Below are 21,716 nucleotides of genomic sequence, written 5' to 3'. Positions count from 1 at the left end.
ATATGAAAACTGAGGCACAGAAAGGTTAAAAAAAAAAATTCCAAAGGCTATACTCATATCATCCTCTCTTTATTGCCTTTTTATCAGAATCTCCTAGAATATTTAAATTTATACCCAGGAATATGCTTTTAAGTATATCTAGGGCAGAGCTTTTCAGCCTCAGAACTCTTGCCATCGTGGCTAGATGATCCTCTGTTGGGAGGTGCTGTCCCATGCCTGGGTGGGATGTTTAGCAGCACCTCTGGTTGAGAACCACTGATCTTGACGACTTTGTATTTTCAATGAATTGTATCTTTCTGAGGAGCAGCCAGGTTTGGAAACCACTGTGTTCTGTGTACTTGAAAGAGTAACAAGAGGTAGAACATTATTCCCTTTACAGCTGTCTCTGGGCAGCCTAACAATTTACTGTTCCGGAGGAGGGTGGGGAATGATCATCCACTTACCATGAGCCCTGAGAGTGGCCCCAAGATGGGCACCCCTTCCTGCTCTGCTCCCTCCAAGCCAGGATGGTGGCTTCTTCCTCCACCCCTCCCCACACCTAGCAGCAGAGAGCACAAATATGAATGCCACTAAATGGTTAAACGAATCACTCTGAGGTCACTAGAGCCACTATGTAGAGATGGTATGCTACTTCCCAAACCACTGACACAGGGAAGGCAGGGACAGAGTGCCAAGCTCATAACCCAGCCGAGGTGCCCCGATGTGTGTGATGCTGTTCATGTTTGATCTCCTCTGTGCCAGGCTGTGTGGGCATTGGCTTTACTGGGGCAGACGTCACTTTTATTGTTCAGGTAGGGCAACTGAGGTACGGAGGGGTAGTCCCTGCTGCCTTCCTGGTTTTGTGCCTGTATGAGTGCAGAGTACACTGCAGGTTTTATCTGTCACTCGTATTCCCCTCAAGGTTCTCACTCAGCAGCTCCAGCCACCTTAAGCTGGCAGACAGGATCTGCTGAGCAGAAAGAGGGTTGCAGGGGAATATTTGACCTGTTCAATGAACTCCCACCTTTGGAGAGGACCCATCCCTCACTGTCCTAATCGCAGAGAATCTTCACTTAGCGCACAGAACCTCCATGTGGTGATTCCTGGAGCCCCACACTTCCCCAGGCACCAGCATTTGTATCCTAGCCCGGCATCCCGGGGACATTGTAGTCTCTGATGAAGACTGCCTCATGTGCTCACAGCAAGCAAAGATTAAGAATATCCCCCAAGAGCTAGAGTCAAGACACTGCTGCCTGTAAGGAACTCAGAGTTCTTGTGCAGAAAACTTGAAGAGAAAGAATAATAAATATAGCAACGTGCCCTTTTGGAAGATCCAGCTATGGTCAGAATCGCAGGCAGAGAAAGGAGTTTATCCTGCCCCTGAGGCCAGGCCTCTGCCCCACATGGGTTCCTGGTAACAAGGGGCTAGTGATGATAATCAAATAGCAGCCTATGCTGTGTGCTAGACACTACGCTAGTAACCCATTTTAAGGATGCTGAGGCCTGGGGAGTTTGAGTGACTTCACCTGCACAGCTAGACAGTAGCCAAATGAGGATTTGAACTCAGGTGGTCTAACTCTGCACCGTGCTACTGTGAAAGGAACCCACCACAGAGCACAGAGAGGTTTCCTGAAGCAGATTGGCGATGAGATGTTTAGAGTAACACCAAGGGTACTAAGTTGCCTCCATCCTGGAGTAATGCAGTAGAGAAAGCTTAGATTTTGGAGTTATGCATTTGGGGTGTGAGTCTGTACCTACTGCTTTGCCTCTCTGAGCTCAGTTTTCTCATCTGTAAAATGGGAATCTTAATACCCGCCTTGCCAAATTATGGGGAAAATTTGAGGTAATGATATAAGTGCACTGCCCTGCATATTGTGTGTGGTCAGTAGTTATTGCTGCTATTAATCTACCACCATGAAAGCAGGGCTGGACCCACATTTAGGTCAATAACAACACTAGACTGTAATAAGCTCCTCAAGGGAGAGGCCTGTGTTTTATTGGTTTCTGCAGCCCTGCACAAGGGGTCAGCAAACTCTAGCCCTGGGGGCCAAAGTCAGCCCACTGCCTGCTTCTGTAAATGAAGTTTTATTGGAACACAGCCATACCCATTTATTTAGTTTCTTGTCTGTGGCTGCTTTTATGCTGTAAAAGCAGAGCTGAGTGGTTTCAAAGCTATTTTCAATATTTACTGTCTGGCCTTTTACTGAATATAAAGTATAAAACCTGGTAGATTACAGGTGCTTAGTAGTTCTTTAACCCTCGACCCTGACTCTTCATCCCATCTCTGCCAAGGACTTGCTGTGTGTTCTCAGGTAGGTCTCTTACTGTCTCTGGGCCTGTTTCCTTGAGAGTTTGAATCATAATCACCTGGATTTTTTTTTTTTAGCTACACTCCAGAGCTATTGACTCAGTAGGTCCTTTTACTTTGAGACAGAGTCTTGCTCTGTAACCCAGGCTGGAGTGGAATGGCACAATCTTGGCTCACTGCAACCTCCGCCTCATGGGTTCAAGTGATTCTCCTGTCTCAGCCTCCTGAGTAGCTGGGACTACAGGTGTGCACCTGGCCTGGAATCTGAATTTTTCAAAGTCCCAGAGATTCTGATCCCTTGTGAGTCTGCAAGTTGGCTGAAATACCAAAGAGGCAATAGGGCACGGTGGAGACAGCAGTGAGCAGAAGAATCTAGGTGCTGTCTAAAGGAATAGCCGCTATTCAGCTTTAACCAGTTGTTACCACATGGCGTATAGGCCTGGGGTTGCCAGATCTATTGCTGTTTAAAGAGAAGTCAAAAGAGTTTCTGTGAACTCTTTCATGTTTTAAATATGGCCAGCTGCAATACATCTATGGCCAGCTAAAATACATCTGCAGGCTGTATTTGCCCTAGATTACTAGCCTGTGACCTCTACCTAAATGATGGCTGAGATCCATCCCAGCTATTACCATCTAAAATTTAGTTTATTTAACAGACATCTAAGTGCCTATCGTTGCTTTAGATGCTCTGCACAGACTAACTCATTTAACCCTCTTCATACCCTTATTATAACCCATTCTACAGATGTTGAAACTGAGAACACAGAAGTGCAAAAAGTGTCATGGATCCAGCAGAGCTTTGCTTCTAACCACAGGATATGCCCGTAGGTTCCCCCCACCCCCAGCACTTGCTGATTTGGTTTTTCTTTTTTGAATCCCATGAGTACAGCAGACAGCCCGGCCTACCTTCTTTGCCCGCAAGTTCGAAGCTGTGGTGAATCAGGAAATCATTGGGCAGCTGGACTATTACCTGTACGGGAACTACCCTGCAGGTACCCCGGGCCTCCGCTCCTACTGGGAGAATGTCTACGATGAGCCTGATGGCATCCACAGCCTAAGCGACGTGACACTCACCTTGTACCACTCCTTTGCCCGCCTGGGTCTTCGACGGGCCGAGACATCCCTGCACACGGATGGGGAGAACAGCTGCCGGTGAGTCCTATATGGGATGCAGGGAGGGGAGATGAGAAGCAGGAGGAGGCTCAGGGTGCAGAGGAGGGGCCCTTCCTCCTCTTTAGGGATCTGCAGTGCAATGGCACCGTATGCTTTCTCTCTTCCTTTGCCCAAAATTCATCTGACGCCACCCTCCTAGCGTGCATGGCCTTTCCAATCCAAGCCATTGCCACACTGTGTGCTTTACTTTCTCAGATACCAGATATCCTATGTACCCAATAATTTTACTCATTCTACATATACTTTAGAAGGAAGCTTTATGTCACCATACCATATGAAGCATTTGTTTTAAGCGGAAGGTAGCCACGAATATACAAAACTTTTTTTGATGGAAAATGTCAAAGATGTGCAACACAGAACAGTGGAACCCCATGTTCCCATCACCCAGCCCCGACAGTTTCCAACTCAGGGCTGATCGTGTTTCATCTGTTTCATTTTCATCTTCACCCACCTTCCGCCTCCTCCCAGATCAGTTTGAAGTCAATCCCAGACATCCTATCATTTCAGCCATCAATATTTTAATAATGTATCTCTGAAAAATAACTCTTTGAAACACATTCACCATAATGTCATCACACCTAAAAATATCACAAAGAAAATTAATAGGCAGAACTATTGTTGAAACTTCTCAGCCACCCCTTACAATCGTCTCACCTACCACTACCTGCCGACACTTCAGGAAAGAGCGTTCTAGAAGATGTGGAAAGAAGAGGGGGAGGTAGGAAAATAATTCAACATAATCCCTTCTCCTCCCGTCTCTTTCCCTAAGCCAGCCAAGCCTTTCACGTTGTGTACCCTTTCTTTTGTTCTGAAGCAATATGCATTTTGGATATGTACATAATTGCACCAAGAATTGGGTATCCTGTTTTCTTCCCTTGGCATTATACTCTTAGCCCCCATTTCTCCATGCTGCCCTGTAGCTTCTGCAACGATAATGATTCTTTTTAATGCCTCTAGTATTCCACTGAACAGAAGTTCTAGAGTTTGCTTTATCCGGCCCTTCACTGTTGCCATTGTCAGTAATGTGCCATTGTCAACAATGTTCTGATGAATATCTTCTCGCAGAAAGCCCTTTTTTTCCCATTCTCTTTTCTGATTATTTGCTTAGGAGAGATTCCCAGAAGCGCCTCTAATCACTCTCCTTCTTTTTCTTGTTCGTTTAACAACCTACCATCTTCAGTCTCCGACGGGACTCGGGGGAAGAAGATTGTTCACTGACTGAAAACACAGGCAGGTTTCCCGCCTGGTGTCTCGTCCCTGGCCAGCAAGGTTTCAGCAGGACTGTGACACTGTCCCATCACCTCCTCCCATCCCTCGGCTTCTCTCTCCATAAAGTTTCTGATTTAGTTTAAAGGGAGACTAGTGTTGGTTAGGAATCTAGGACCTGCAGTTTAAACTCTGATTACAAGCTATTGACCTTGGGCATTCGTCTCTCTGGGCTTCGGTTTCCTCATCTGTGAAATGAGTAGTACTCATCATCTTTGTATCATAAGATGTTGTGAAGTTTAAAGGAGATAATCATCAAAAACTACCTAATGAGTTATACAGTGTTTGTTAGTCCTTTATATTTGAGACAGTCTTGCTCTGTCACCCTAGCTGGCGTGCAGTGGTGTGATCTCGGCTCACTGCAACCTCCACCTCCCAGGTTCAAGCAATTCTTCTGCCTCTGCCTCCCAAGTAGCTGAGACTATAGGCACATGCCACCACACCCGGCTAATTTTTGTAGTTTTAGTAGTGACAGGACTTCACCAGGTTGGCCAGACTGCTCTTGAACTCCTGACCTCAGGTGGTCCGCCCACCCGCCCGCCTTGGCCTGCCTAACTGCTAAGGGTTCAGGTCATTGCTGGTATCTTAGTTGCCAGTTGCCATTACGATGCAGCCAACAGTGAACCCACTGTGTGTGATGGTAACAACTCCTCGTTCTCTCCCTGTGCTTTTGTTTGCTCACTGCCTCCCACTGCACAGTCAATCTTTCTCAAGTCAACAAAGCCATCCAAGGACCACCTCCTCTATGACACTTATTAAAATAGCCACGCCCACCATCTCCCAAGCTGAAAGTAGTTCAGGGACTTCACCTTCATGTGCAGTATCTTGGGTCCAGATCACCAGGGAGTATCTCTCCCCGCTGCTAGTCTGGAAGCAGAATCCCTGCATGGTGCAGTGCCTGACACTTGGAAGGCAAATGTCGTTCCATAATAATTACAGTCGCAGGCTTCCTAGAATCATAAGGTAAATGATCTTACAGGACATTCCAAAGACACCCCCAATTTATCTAGGGTTGTTGAAAGTTTCTCCCGGTACTCATTTTGGAATGAAGTGAGCTGTCACGTTGCCTCGAGCCAGGAATCCTCTGGCATCCACCTCGTTTTTTATTGTAATGGAACTGTTGTGCCTTGCTGTGGGCAAAGCCGGTGTATTTATGAATAGGAGCCTGAAAATAAATCAGGACAAAAGACCCTTATCCCAAAAGGCAGAAGGGAATGTAGGAAAACAGCAGGTGAAAACTTTGCCTCATTTTATCTGGATATTTTAGGCAGAAGGGAATGGATTGCTAGCCCTGTAGCCCTGGGGCATGTGGGAAAACAGCAAGTGAAAACTTTGCCTCATTTTATCTGGATATTTTAGGCAAATTGTGCCTTTCCAGTCCATAATATAACCTTTCATCAAATCATGTTTATTGATTTTTTTTCTCATTATCAAGGAACACATGTGCATTGCAGAAATTTCTGAAATGGCAGATTGAGAGAATAAGAAAATAAAGTTGGCTTGTCATCCACCATCCAGAAATAAGGATGTCAGCATTTTATTACAGGTCCCCGAATGCCCTCCAGGGCCAGGCACACGAAGCACCAGAATCTTAACTCAGTGTGACCCCTGCAGGGTGGGCTGACCGTGGGAACCTGGAGGTCTGTGGTGCTGAACCCCGGTACATTCCGTGGGAATGCAGACTAGGAGTTGCCAGCCCAATCTCCTGATTTTTTTTCGGTGCTCATCATATTTAAATAAGAAAGAAAAACACCTTTGGGCCAGACGAATACTTCGGTTGCATTCCTGTAGATAATTGTATGGCATCTTGATTATTTTTCTGTTTTGAGACATGAACGGTTGTCATTACTTGGATACCAAATACAGTCAAGATGAGGCATCAGAGGGCTTTGTGTTCACTCCTTGGTTACAGGGACTGTGGATGTAACTTAGAAGCATGAGGTTCAAGGGAAAATCCTTTTAGAATTTTCACTCCTTCAATAAGTACTGATTGAGCAGCTACCGTGTGTCAGACTATGTGTTAGGCACGGAGAATTCAGCCTTGATCCAGGCTGACCAGGCCCGTGAACTCAAAGCCCTCCCACTCTAGTGTGAAGAAAGACAGTACCTAAGCACAGGTAAACCAGAACATAAGATCAATAAGGGGAAATGCTCTGCAAAAAATGAAGATAAAGTCATGTAAGAGTGACAAGTCAGAGGCAGCAATGAGCTTAGCTTGTTCAACAATCCAAAATAAAGTCCCAGTGGCCAGAAGGTGTGGTGGATTAGGGTAGCTGGAAACAAAAGGAGGCTAGAGAAAGCGGCCAGACTTTGTGGACCAGGTAAGGAGTTTGGATTTTATTGCAAGCACAAAGCAAGGTGCTTGTGGCATTTAAGTGGGGGACGATGGATGTGGCTACTGTAGGAACAGGTTATAGTGGGCAAAAGTAAGAGGGGGTGACAATTAAGGAAGCTGCTGCAGAGGCCCAGGTACAAAATGATGGTGGCTTGGACCAGGATTCTGGCAGTGTATAAGGAGAATAGAGGATGGAAGGGGCCAGGTGTGATGGCTCACACCTGTAATCCCAGCTATGGAGGAGGCTGAGTCAGGGAGAATTGCTTGAACCCGGGAGGTGGAGGTTGCAGTGAGTCGATTTCATAACACTGCACTCGAGCCTGGGTGACAGAGTGAGACTCCATCTCAAAAAATGAAAAGAAAGTGAAGGGAGGCAAGTAATCAAAGATTGACTTCTAAATTTTTTTGACTGCTGCTTTCTGGAAACACTTTCTTCCTTTGACTCCAAAGACAGCAAGTTCTCCTGCTTCACCCACCTCATAGAACATGCACTGGCAGTGCTTTACTTGTCTATTGTCATGATAACACTGTGTAACCAACAACTCCCAAATCAGTGTTTTGAAACAATATGCATTTATGTAACGCTCAAGTTTGCAGATGAGCTGGACAGTTTTCCCAGTCTGGGCTGGCCTTGCTCCTGTATCTGCAGCCAACTGCAGGTCGGGAAGTGGCTCTGGGGTCCTTGGCTGGGAATAGTTGCCAGAGCCTAGCATGGCTTCAGCTGGGACAACTCGGGTAGCTCTGCTGTTTCAAATGTTGTCTCCTCCTCCAGCAAGCTAGCCCAGGCATGCTCTCATGGTGACCTCGAGAGAGCAAGAAAGCAAACAGAAATGTGCAAGGCATCTTGAGGCCCTGCCTTAGAACTGACAGGACAGCCCTTCTACCGCTGTCTGTTGTCCAAAGAAGATTCCAGAGGTAGAAAAATAGGTTCTGCCTCCCAGGTACAAGGAAATTTGTGAAGTCACATGGAAGAGAGCATAAGATACAGGAGATGGGAGATTTGGGGACATGACTGCAGGCGACCACTGGCTCTTTCCTGACTGTATGTTTGCTGTCCGATACGGTAGCCACACGTGGCTATTTCAGTGTAAATTAACTAAAACTAAATACAATTTCAAATTCAGTTCCTCAGTCACACTGGCCGTATTTCAAGTGCTCAGCAGTAGCACGTTGCTGGTGGCTTGGGAGATGGGGGCCCCAAAATCTCATAAATGATCACTAAAGAACTTATGTAACCAAATACCACCTGTTCCCCCCAAATCCTGTGGAAATAAAAAACTTTTAGCCGGGCGCAGTGGCTGACACCTGTAATCCCAGCACTTTGGGAGGCCGAGGCGGGCACATCACTTGAGGTCAGGAGTTTGAGACCAGTCGGGCCAACATGGTGAAACCCTCCTCTCTACAAAAATATAAAAACTCACCGGGCATGGTAGCCGATGCCTGTAATCCCAGCTACTCGGGAGGCTGAGTCAGGAGAATCGCTTGAACCCGAGAGACAGAGATTGCAGTGAGCCAATGCACTCCAGCCTGGGTGACAGAGTGAGACTCTGTCTCACAAATAAATAAATAAAACATTTCTATCATCACAGGTTTTCTGTGACAGCCCTGCCTAGATTTTGCTGCAGTGGTGGAATGACAGCACAATCCCTGGACTGTCCACTCCCAAAGTCCAGATTTAAAACAGGTTTGCATGGACTATGAATGCCCAGCAAACAATCTGAGGACTGTTCAAGTTTCGTTTTTTTTTCCATGCCCCCTGGAAGGCAACCCAGTAACAAGGCAATGATTTCAGGAGATACGTGAACAAAGGAAGGCAGCTTCCCTGTTATAATTGGACATAAAGACTTAAAACTCCAGATCAGGACCAGAGGGAAGGCTGCGTTTAGCTGAGCAGGGACAATGATTTGTGAAATGCTGTTATGAAGGACCCACAAGCGCCTTCTTAATGCTGTGCAACTTACACATTGCAGAAGCAGCAGCTTTTTATCTGACAAGTAGGAAAGATACCAAGCGGGACTCCTCCAAGGTTCTCCCTCCTCTTTTGCTCCCTGCTTCCCCCTGTTCTCTGGACATCGCCGCTTCGCTACCCTGTCCCTTTCAGCCAGCAAGCTTTTGTGGATCAAAGACATGCATTTTAAAACAACAAGCCACTGTTGCATGTGTGTTTATCTCAGATTGGCAATCGTTGTTAATGATGATAACCAGTGTGAGTGGTAAGGACTGTGAGAGAATAAATCAGTACTTCTGAAACAGTTAAGCTGCAGACACGAAGAGCCTCGGAGATTTAAACAGAAGGGAGACAAATGAAAGGTTTTGGTCAAAGATGTTGAATGCAGCACTGTTTAGAGAAGCAAAAAATTAGAGTTATCATCCAGTGATAGGGAACTTGCTTTATAAAATCTGGTATTAACGATGATGAAACACAGAGCATCAACACATACAAAACCATGTCTTCAGAGACTTTTCAAAGATGTGATAATCCTCAGGAAATACTATGCAAAGAAGACAGAATAATAGCTAGGATAGATAGATGCCAACTATGTAGTATTTATGCAAATAGATGCATAGGAAATAAGGCCAAAGGGAAATCCATCAACATGACAGTGTTCACACCCCATTTTCACTGCCCAGTACCAAGCACCAGAGGACTCAATATCTGTGAATGGACATTATGTATGGGAAGAGGCATGGAAAGTAGTCATTTTACTTTCTTTGTTGTGCTTTCCTACAGTCAGCACGGTTTTCATTTATAATCAGCAAAAGAAAAAAGTATTCCTAGTCATTGAGATCATAGATACATAGGGAGCAGCTTTCAGACAGATGCAAGGAAAATGGTAGGCACTGTACACAATGGGGCCTGCTTTAGGAACAAAACTAGCTTGGTGGATGGGGAGCCTCACTGTTATCCTACACACCTTGGGCCCTAACCCATGAGCGCCTGTGTTTTCAGGTACTACCCAATGGGCCACCCAGCATCTGTCCACCTCTACTTCCTTGCCGACCGCTTCCAGGGCTTTCTGATCAAGCATCATGCTACCAATCTGGCCGTGAGCAAACTGGAGACTCTGGAGACCTGGGTGATGCCAAAAAAAGTCTTCAAGATCGCAAGCCCACCCAGCGACTTTGGGAGGCTTCAGTTTTCCGAGGTAAGAGGCCAGGTCTTGTCACATTTCGTTGTATTTTGCAGTTCCCTTGGCCAGATTCCACTCTACTATCTGAGACTTCTAGTTGGAGATGGAGGAGAAGAGGACTTGGAGAGCCCTAAAGCTAAGCTAACCCCGTGCCTGGAGAAGGCTCTCCGGCCCCAGTCACTTTCACCAGCATCTTAAACAGGGAAAGATGAAACCAACTGGAACACGGATGTATTTTTTAGGGTAAATTTCTGCCCCTCTGAATTTTTTATACTAGCCAGTGATGACTCCTAAACCAATGTCAGTAATATTAGTCGCATTTTCCAGAATGGAGAACTGAGGCTGATAGAGATCCAAAGATTTTCTGGATTACTAGGAAGTGGGAGAGCTCAAAATTCAACCTAGGTCTCTTTGGCCACAAATCCTATGCTGAGTTGTGGTTTTGTCTCCCCAGGTTTTAGCATCCTTGGATTCGCTCAAGGGAAGTACCAGATCAATCACTGACTGTATGATTAGATGAATAGATGGATGATGGATTGAAGGAAGGATGGATGGACAGATGGGTCACATAGCTAGTTTTTTTTTTTTTTTGATCATTCTGATCTAAATCCAAATGATATACCTTCAGAGAAGCCTTCCCTGGCCACCCACTTAAGCTGCTGCAATAACTACATTCTCCACTCAACCCTTCCCTATTTTAATACTTTTTCGTAGCATTTACTATCTAAAATTATCTTGTTGCTTTATCTGGTCACTCATTGATTGTTCACAGGAGAGTTGGAACTGTGTCTCCCTCTTCACTGCGGTATCTCCAGCACACAGAGAGTACAGGGTATTTATAGATGTTGAGTAAGACTTCTGAATGAGTATGTGACTGTACCTGGGTCATGGTGCAGGAAGGAAGGGGAAGCATGATCAAGCCTGGTGCGTGTTGTTCACACAAAACTGCAGCACCTAGTTTCTGCCTTTCTCACATTTGTAAGGGCTAAGGAGGTAATTTGTCTCAATGGTTCTGACTGCTGGATTAGGGACCAAGAGTCTGATTGTAGACTATGGTACATCTTGAGGGGCTAAGAGTATCTTGGGGAGAGGGGGAGTCCCACCTGCTTATATTTTCCTTGACAGTCCTTCTCTAGCTTCTGTGGCCCTGTCTAACCTGTGCTCCAGCAAATGTATGTATCCCCATGAAAAACAGGCACCAGTGAGAGTTTCTTGTTGAGCCAGTGTTTTCAATTAAGACTCCTAGTGGATTTGCTGGATATGAGCTGCCAAGGGAGCCCACTCCATAAATTACTGGTGTCAGGGGGCAATTAGATACTGCCCCAGTTGGATTCTGTGCTAGGAGCCTGAGCAGCCAATTGACAACATTAATGTCCCATTAAAGAGATGAATGCCTGGTGTCTGGGCTCTCCCTATCAGCCTGCTGTTGGGCAATTGGGTACTTCCGGCAGTGACAAATGATGTTGCCCCCGCCATGGCTAGTGCTTTGGGGGAGGGTCCTCACTACACAGGTCTGGTACCCTTGGTGCGAGAACCATCAAAATCACTGGCAAAAATAACAGCATGTGATGCCGAGAGCCCTCACTTGTATTGTGAATTTTTTCTAAAGTCTTAATTTTAATGGCAAATGAACAGAAAGGGAAGGAAGAACGACAGGGCCACTCTGTAGGCTATTTAGGATCTCCTTGGAGTTAGCACCATCCCAGGGCCTTGCATCGTGCCTGACTCACAGCAAGTGGCTGAACAGCTCAGATACATTTCTCCAATCCATGGGAATTTCATGCTATTGACTTGGAAAAAAAAGATGCTCATTGTTTCTGCAGGTAGTCACCGAGTGCCTACAATGTGCCAGGTTCAGGAGGGATCGTGGTGAACCAGACAAACCAGGCCCCTGTGGTCATGGAATTGCAGTCCAGTGGGGCAGTCAGCCAATAAGTGAGCAAACAGATACACAAAAACAACTCAGCTAATGACAGGTATTCTAGAGAAAACTGCATTCATGTGATTCCTGGGGACTCAGGACCTTGATGGGGACAACCTTCGATAGAATGATTCATCTAGGAAGGCTTTTCTAAGGAGATCACTGCAGAGCTAAAGCCTGTAAAAGAACCAGTCCTGGGGAGATCTGGAGCAGAGAGAAGAGCATATACAAAGGCCCTGAGGCACTCACAATGAGCTAGGAGTACTCGAGTTGCAGTGAGACCAATGCATTGAGTGCAGCAAGTGAGAAGGAAACTGGTAGGAAAGAGGCCTCAGGGAGTAGTCTTGCAGGCCCTGGAAAGATGTTCAGGCTGTATTTTAAATGCAATGGAAAGATAGAGGGAAAATGGCAGATAGGAAGCAGGACGAACTTGCAGCTCCCACTCGGATGGACAGAGCAGTGTGTGGAGCCCCACATCATGAACTTTTTGAACTTTTGCTCCCAGAAGTACTGCAGAAACATGCCAGGAAAGACAAGAGAATCCATAGAGCCTTTAAAGGAGGTGGATTGCCCTGCAGCCTCCATGGGACAGCCAAGGAACTGTGAATCCCCAGAAGATCACACTAGCTCACCAGCAATGGATTCAAATCAAGAAGAAATCTCTGAATTACCAGAAAAAGAATTAAGAAGTTCGACTTTTTTTTTTTTTTTTTGAGACGGAGTCTGGCTCTGTCGCCCAGGCTGGAGTGCAGTGGCCGGATCTCAGCTCACTGCAAGCTCCGCCTCCCGGGTTTACGCCATTCTCCCGCCTCAGCCTCCCGAGTAGCTGGGACTACAGGCACCCGCCACCTCGCCCGGCTAGTTTTTTGTATTTTTTAGTAGAGATGGGGTTTCACCGTGTTCGCCAGGGTGGTCTCAATCTCCTGACCTCGTGATCCGCCCGTCTCGGCCTCCCAAAGTGCTGGGATTACAGGCTTGAGCTACCGTGCCCGGCCAAGAAGTTCGACTATTAAGCCAATTAAGGAGGCACCAGAGAAAGATGAAGTCCAACTTAAATAGAAAACAGTCACAACTTCTGAAAATGAAGGACACACTTAGAGAATTGCAAAATGCACTGGAAAATCTCAGCAATCGAATCAAATGAGTAACAGAAAGAACTTTAGAACTTGAAGACAAGGCTTTCAAATTAACCCACTCCAACAAAGACAACAACGAATTATAAAAAATGAACAAAGCCTTCAAGAAGTTTGGAAGTATGTTAAGTAACCAAACTTAAGAATAATTGCGTTCCCGAGGAAGAAGAGAAATCTAAAAGTTTGAATAATGAGAGAATAATTGAGGAAAACTTCCCTAGCCTTGCTAGAGATCTAGACATCTAAATAGAAGAAGTACAAGGAGCACCTGGGAAATTCATTACAAAAAAGATCATGCCTAGGCACATAGTCATCGAGTAATCTAAAGTCAAGACAAAGGAAATAATCTTAAGACTCAAAAGCATCAGGTAACCTATAAAGGAAAACCCAGCAGATTAACAGCAGATTTCTCAGCAGAAACCCTACAAGCTAGAAGGGTCCTATCTTTAGCCTCAACAATTACCAGCCAAGCATCGTGTATCCAGCGAAACTAAGCTTCATAAATGAAAGATACAGTTTTTTCAGACAAATTCTAAGATAATTCACCGCTACCAAGCCAGCACGACAAGAACTGCTAAAAGGAGTTGTAAATCTTGAAACAAATCCTCAAAATAAACCAAAATAGAATCTCTTTAAAGCATAAATATCACAGGTCCTGCAAAACAACACAATGAAACAAACCAAGGTATTCAGGCAACAAATAGCATGATGAATAGAATAGTACCTCACATCTCAATACTAATGTGGAATGTAAATAGCCTAAAAGCTTCACTTAAAAGATACAGAATCGATAAGAATTCACCAACCAGGTGTCTGCGTCTTCAAGAGACTTGCCTGGCACATAAGGACTCACATGAACTTACAGTAAAAAGGTGAAAAAAGATACTCCATGCAAATGGACACCAAAAGTGAGCAGGAGTAGCTATTCTTATCAGACAAAACAAAACTTTAAAGCAACAGCAATTAAAAATGACAAAGAGGGACATTACATAATGATAAAAGAACTAGTCCAACAGGAAAATACCACAATCCTAAATATATATGCACTAACACTGGGGCTCCCAAAACAATTACTACTAGACCTAAGAAATGAGATGGACAGCAACACAGTAATATTGACACACGTCATCAAGACAAAGTCAATAAACAAACAGTGGACTTATATGCTATACTCTACAACAAATGGACTTAACAGATACTTACAGAACGTTTTACCCAATGACTGCAGAATTGGGTAAAAAAATTCTATTATACGTGCTATTCATTGGCACATGGAACATTCTCCAAGATAGGCCATATGATAGGCCACAAAACAAGTCTCAACAATTTTAAGAAAATCAAAATTACAGTGAGTACTCTCTCAGACCACAGTGGAATAAAATCGGAAATTAACTCCAAAAGGAACCCCCAAAGTCATGCAAATACATGGAAACTAAATAACATGCTCCCGAATTCGTTTCTGGGATACAGCAAAGCCAGTGCTAAGTGCAGAGTTCATAGCATTAAATGCCCACATCAAAAAGTCAGAAAGAGCCCAAACAGACAATCTAATATCACACCTTAATGAGCTAGAGAAACAAGAATAAACCCAAATCCACCAAGAAGAGGTAAGAGACCTCTACAAGGAAAACTGCAAAACATTGCTGCAAGAAATCATAGATGACACAAACAAATGGAAATACATCCCATGCTCTTGGATGGGTAGAATCAATATTGTGACTATGACCATACCGCCAAAAGCAATCTACAAATTCAGTGCAATTCCCATCAAAATACCACCATCGTTCTTCACAGAACTAGAAAAAAACAATCCTAAAACTCATATGGAACTAAGAAAGAGCCTGCAGAGCCAAAGCAAGACTAAGCAAAAAGAACAAATCTGGAGGCATTACATTACCCCACCTTTAAAGCATACTATAAGGGCATAGTCACCAGAACAGCATGGTACTGACATAAAAACAGGCATATAGACCAATGGAACAGAATAGAGAACCCAGAAATAAAGCCAAATACTTACTAATCTTCAGCAAAGCACACAAAAACAAAGTGGGAAAAGAACACCCTATTCAACAAATGGTGCAGAAATAATTGGCAGGCCACATGTAGAAGAACGAAACTAAATCCTCATCTCTCACCTTATACAAAAATCAACTCTGGATGGACCAGACTTAAATCTAAGACATGAAACCATAAAAATTCTAGAAGATAAAATTGGAAAAACCCTTCTAGACACTGGCTACGGCAAAGACTTCATGACCAAGAACCCAAAAGCAAATGCAACAAAAACAAAGATAAATAGATAGGACTTAATTTAAAAAGTTTCCACAAGGCAAAACAAATAACCAGCAGAGTAAACAGACAACCCAGAGAGTGGGAGAAAATCTTTGCAATCTATACATCCAACAAAGGACTAATTTCTAGAATCTACAAGGAACTCAAATCGCAGGAAAAAACAATCCCATCAAAAAGTGGGCTAAGGCCATGAATAGACAGTTCTCAAAAGAAGATAATACAAATGGCCAATGAACTTACCAAAAAATGCTCAACATCACTAATGATGAGGAAAATGCAAATCAAAACCACAATACGATACCACCTTACTCCTGCAAGAATGGCTATAATCTAAAAATAATAGATGTTGGCATGGATGTGGCAAAAAAGGAACGCTTTTATGCCGTTAGTGGAAATGTAAACTAGGACAACCACTATGGAAAGCAATGTGGAGATTCCTTAAAGAACTACAAGTAGTTCTACCATTTGATCCAGCAATTCCACTATAGGCTATCTACCAGAGGAAAAGAAGTCATTATACAAAAAAGATTCTTGCACACACCTGTTTATAGCAGCACAACTCGCAATTGCAAAAATATGGAACCAGCCCAAATGCCCATCAGTCAATGAGTGAATAAATTCCACACCATGGACTACTACTCAGCCATAAAAAGGAATGAAATAATGGTATTTGCAGCAACCTGGATGGAATTGGAGACCATTATTCTAAGTGAAGTAATTCAGGAATGGAAAACCAAACATTGTATGTTCTCGTAAGTGGGAGCTAAGCTATGACAAAACAAAGGCTGAAGAATGATACATGGCTTTGGGGACTCAGGGGCAAGGGTTGGGGGATATGGGGGATAAAAGACTATACATGGGGTACAATGTATACTGCTCAGGTGATAGGTGCACCAAAATCTCAGAAGTCACCACTAAAGAACTTATTCATCTAACCAGACACCACCTGTTCCCCAAAAGCCTACTGAAATATATACATATACACACACATTATAAACTCAAATAAATAAATAAATAAATAAATGCAATGGAAAGCCACTGGTTGGTTGGAAGCCAGGGAGCAGTATGTTAAGCTTGAATTTGAATATGTATTTGAATTTGGGTAATTGACCATTCTGCAGTGGATGGTGGTGAACTTCCACAGTGAGGCCCCTTGAGAAGGTCTTGGAGGTCACAGAGGATGTGACAGCAGCAGAGCCCTAGCTCAGGCTGCCCCACCCCTCACCCTTCATGCTCCTCGGTTGAGAAACAAGATCCAGGTTGTTTGTCAGCTGCTCCAGAACTCTCCTGCACAGGTTATCTTGGTTTTAAAACTCAGATTTCAGGAAAGTGTTTATCCTCATTTCTTTGGAGGATCCAAGGGCAGTGTTCTGGAGGGTTCCCATCTTCCCCTAACTGGTGAAAAATCTCTTCCTTAAATATGACCCTAAAGTAGTTTTGTGGCCATTCATCTGTTTTGTTAGTACCTGTTGGAAACTAGTGCGTGGAGGGAAGTCCATGTGTTCAGTCCCTACTCATTCAGTATGTGTTCAAGATAGATTGATAGACAGGTGATACATAGATAGATGATTAACAGACAGATAGATGGTTGGATAGATTAATAGGTAAACAGATGGACAGATCATTGATGGATAGAATAGAGTTGACTGAGACAGACTGATAGAGATAGATGATAAACATATAAGTAGATGATCAATCTACATAGATCATCAATTGATCAATAGACAATAGGTGCTCAATATATCTCTATTTCTAGATCTCTATAGAGATATATTGAGCATCTACAGTAGATAGGTACAGAAATAGAGATATATTGAGCATCTACTCTATGTTCAGCACTGTTTCAGACACTAGAGACATGTTGGTAAGCAAGCCCTGCCCTCATGGAGTTAACAGTCTAGAGCTGGAGAGAGACAGAGACCTATAAATTAAAACATGCAGTACTGTGGGGGTCAGGAGAAAAGCTATGATGATGAAATGCTTAGAGATATACCTCAGTGGTGCCTCTGTCCAGGAAAGACTTCTGAGTAGAGGTGATACCTGAGCCAAAACCTAGATAACAAGTTTGAGCTGGCTAGGAGGACGCTGGGAAAAGTAGACCGGTCCAGAGAACAGGCGGATCATGGCCAGAAGGTCAAGAGGAAACAGAGAGCCCTTCAGAATGAGGTGCTGAGAGTAACCCAGGGTGGCCTGGAGCAAGGAGCAAGTGGAAGGGAGGGAGAGGGATAGAGATGACAGAGGTGAAGCTGGAGCCAAACCAGAAAGGTCTCCAGGAAAGCTGAGTCTGAACTGAATCCTGTTGATCATTCATTTATTCCTTCAATAAATAGTATCCTTTTAATTCCTACTGTGTTCTGGGCGCTTTGCTAGGCACCAGGGCAGGGGCAAGGGGACAGAAGGCACTGGTCCCTGCTGATCCACAGGGTAGTAGAAAAATACCAAGGTTTCTTAAGTCTGGGAGGGACAGCAGCCCCTGCAGGAACGTCAGAGTAGTAACTACCTCTGTTACTCTCAGGATGCTTGCTTGTTGTTGTTGTTTTTTTTTTTTTTGAGATGGAGTCTCGCTCTGTCTCCCAGGCTGGAGTGCAGTGGCCTGATCTCAGCTCACTACAACCTCCACCTACCAGGTTCAAGCAATTCTCCTGCCTCAGCCTCCCACATAGCTGGGACTACAGGCGTCCACCACCACTCCCGGCTAATTTTTGTATTTTTAGTAGAGATGGGGTTTCACCATATTGGCCAGGCTGGTCTCGAACTCCTGACCTTGTGATCCGCCCACCTCGGCCTCCCAAAGTGCTGGGATTACAGGCTTGAGCCACCGCGCCCGGCCCTCAGGATACTTTCTTAGTCCTAATCTTTAGTCTCTGTCCTGATGAAAACTGAAAGCAAGATACGTGCCAGTGAGTGCACACGGATGGCAGCCACCCCTGGTAGGCAGTAGGGATTTGGTTTATATGTGTTAGGTGAATGAATGACTGAGAGTGAATGAATTAATGAATGGGAGGCAATATGTAGCATAGTGGATGAGAATGCAGCCTCTGGGGTTGGACTTCCTGGGTTCCCATGCTGGCTCTGCCCCCTCTGACCATAGCAAGTTATCTCACTTCTCTGAGACTCAGTTTCCACATCTGTAAAGTGAACCATAATGACAAGGGTCTCCCCTTTATGGATTTGGGAGCATCAAATGAATGGACATGTCTGCCTGGCACACTGTAATCCCTCAGCAAATATTAGCAGTGGAGCTCTGTATCCTGGGTAAAGAATGGACTGACATAGTAACTCTTGCAAGAACAATGAGAAACTAGATCAGCTCTTATTTCCACTGCACATAGGAAATCTCAGAATGTAGGTGTGTGTATCCACACCCGACCTTCATGCACACACACATTAGAGTTGCTAATTATGGGAAGACAACAGAGGCAGTGCAAGCTCATACTGTACCCGTTATTTGCCCCAACATGCCTACATGCTTTGTCCTCATAAACCACTAAATGAATCCACCTGGGGGAGATCTCTTTTTTCAAATTAGACGACCCCTGATTTAATTTGATCTGAAATAGCCACAAAGCTCATTGTCAGGAATCTCCCTAGTTCATTCATTTTTTGGCCAAGCCATTCACCCATTCATTCAACATTGCTCAAGCACCTACCGTGTACTAAACATGGTAGTAGGCACCAAGAAAGAGCAGAGAACCAGCCAGGTAAAGCCCCCGTTCACACAGAGCTTATATTACAGCTGGAGGAGATAAGGAATAAATACATCGACAGACGACTCTGAGATAGTGCTTATCACCACTGGTAGGAAGAAAATAAAGCGGGAGGGAATGACACAGATTGACTGAAGGTCCGTTTGAAATTTGGGGTGGGGGGGTGGTCAGGTAAAGACTCTGTGAGGCAGCTTTAGACATAAGGGGCTGGCCGTGCAAGGAAGGCGTATTCCACACAGGGCAGATGGTGCAGGAATGCTGAGCTGGAAATGAACCTGCCTTGATTGAGGTGGCTAAAACAAGGCATCCTGGAGAAAGATGGGGAGGGGGTCATGGAGTTGGAGGACGGGGCGAGCTCAGACTCTGAGTGCACTAAGAAGCCTGGGGGCAGCAGTAAGAGGACATTTTACCAGGCCTTTCTGACTACAGGATATAGAAGAAACTGCTGGTGGCACAAGTGGAAGGAGGGAAGCCCAGAGAGGATTGCGGTGGGTCACAGGCGCACACATCCCCAGCTGGCTGGCAGGAAGGAAGGATCGCAGGATGACTCTCATGCTTACGTTCCAGCTCTAGGTGCCTTGGGAAAGCCAGAGCTGTCTCTTCCTAGGAAACCTATTTACACCCCCGTAGATGACAGGCAATGCTCAGGGTCTCTAGCGTATGATAGAGCAGCTGTAATAACATAACCTCTATTCTTGTTCAGAACCATTGCACAAAGTGGAGGTGTGTGATTTGGAAAACCAAGGATGGAAGTGGAAACCAGCTATATCTGTTGAGTGGCAGGGTGTATGTTTCTGTGGAATGGCCTGCAAGCAAGGCATTCATTCATTCATTCACTCACTCAGTCCATGTTTGGTTTTCTTTTCAAAGCACATGCCATACACGAGGCACAGGAGGTCCAGTGGTTTAATAAAAGGACCACAGGCCTTGTGATCCTTCAGACTGAGACCAGATCCCAGATCTTCTGCTTATAAGCTGTGCAACCTTGAGCAGGTGACTTAGTTGGATCCTCAGTTTCTTCATCTGTAAAATGGGTATATGAAAGGTAACAAAGGGGATCCTAGGCCTTCCTGAGACCTAGCACCCTAGTTCAGGCCCAGTGACTTCAGAATTCACTCCCCTGTTTTAGGTTGGCACTGACTGGGATGCCAAGGAGCGGCTGTTCCGCAACTTTGGGGGTCTCCTGGGGCCCATGGATGAGCCGGTGGGTATGCAGAAGTGGGGGAAGGGGCCCAACGTGACCGTGACTGTCATTTGGGTGGATCCCGTCAACGTCATCGCAGCCACCTACGACATCCTGATTGAGTCCACTGCCGAATTCACGCACTACAAGCCCCCTTTGAACTTGCCCCTGAGGCCTGGGGTCTGGACAGTGAAAATTCTCCACCACTGGGTGCCAGTTGCAGAGACCAAATTCCTCGTTGCGCCTCTGACCTTCTCCAACAGGCAGCCCATCAAACCGGGTGAGTACTCCTAGTATCTCTGTGGGGGAAATATTCCTTCCCCGGGGAACCCGAGGGTTTTTGGTGTTGGTAGGTAGCACTGCTCAGATGGAGGGCAAGCAGCGTCCTTGCAGAACGGTACTCCTTGCTCTCAGTACTTTTCTCTGCGTTTCCCTAGAGAACCATCTAATTTCCTACCCGCACACTGAGGTGTCACCTGTGTAGGTATGAGGTACCTGTTTGTTAGATGCTCTCCCACTGAACTTCCAGAAGGGTTAGGGTTAGGGTTAGGGCTGATCATATTGAAGACAAGCTGGGAAATACATCCAGGCAGGTATTAAGGATCAGCAAATCTTGTTGACTATGTTAAAAAATCCACAACAGGAATTTCTGTTCATCAAAAATATGATACACCAGGTGGAAAAGATGAACCACCTAATAGTGGAAGAGACTTGCTACATTTTTTTAAAGTACTTATCTTCAGAATTTATAAAGAAATGCCATGAATCAGAAGTTGGCCAATCCAGCCCACTACCTGTTTTTGTAAATAAAATTTTATTGGAACACAGTCACCATGCTCATTCATTTACACGTTGTCTGCTTCTGCTTTAGAGCTACAGTGGCAGAACTGAATCATTGTGACAGAGACGGCATGGCCCACAAAGCCAAAAATACTATCTGGCTCTTTACAAGAAAAACAAAAACAAACAAACAAAAAAAAACACCACCAACCCTGCCATAAAAGAGAGGAAAAAAAGGAGGAGAGAACATGAATGGCCCCTCACACCCAGAAAAAGATGTTCAGCCTCATTAAAAATGAGAGAAATGAAAATTTAAAGCAAAGAGAGGTTCCACTTCATACCCATGTTATTGGGAAAGGCGTGACAGTTAGATAAGAACCTGTGTTACTAAGGCTAGGAGTAACAGGCATCCATGCAGTGCTAGTGGGAGGGTGAAGTGCTAAGATGAGATGAGTTTAGAAAATGGTTTCGTATCTCCTAGTAAAGCTGAACATACACACACCCTACC

At 44.8% G+C, this 21,716-nt stretch overlaps 1 protein-coding gene across 2 annotated transcripts in view; it reads left to right on the top strand.

The window, feature by feature from the left end:
* The window catches only part of XYLT1 (xylosyltransferase 1), a 375,752-nt gene that overhangs the window by 339,542 nt on the left and 14,494 nt on the right, over positions 1–21,716 (top strand). For both annotated transcript variants that reach the window (XM_033235622.1, XM_033235621.1), the window contains 3 exons: positions 3,177–3,439; positions 10,012–10,207; positions 20,375–20,708. In XM_033235622.1, the coding sequence (XP_033091513.1) occupies positions 3,177–3,439; positions 10,012–10,207; positions 20,375–20,708 (793 nt within the window). The remainder of the gene's footprint in view (positions 1–3,176; positions 3,440–10,011; positions 10,208–20,374; positions 20,709–21,716) is intronic.

The sequence above is a fragment of the Trachypithecus francoisi genome, unplaced genomic scaffold (assembly GCF_009764315.1).
Source record: "Trachypithecus francoisi isolate TF-2019V2 unplaced genomic scaffold, Tfra_2.0 Lachesis_group15, whole genome shotgun sequence".
In the NCBI taxonomy this organism is placed as follows: domain Eukaryota; kingdom Metazoa; phylum Chordata; class Mammalia; order Primates; family Cercopithecidae; genus Trachypithecus; species Trachypithecus francoisi.
Note: the sequence above shows the minus strand (reverse complement) of the source record. Positions and strands in the feature narration are given on the sequence as shown.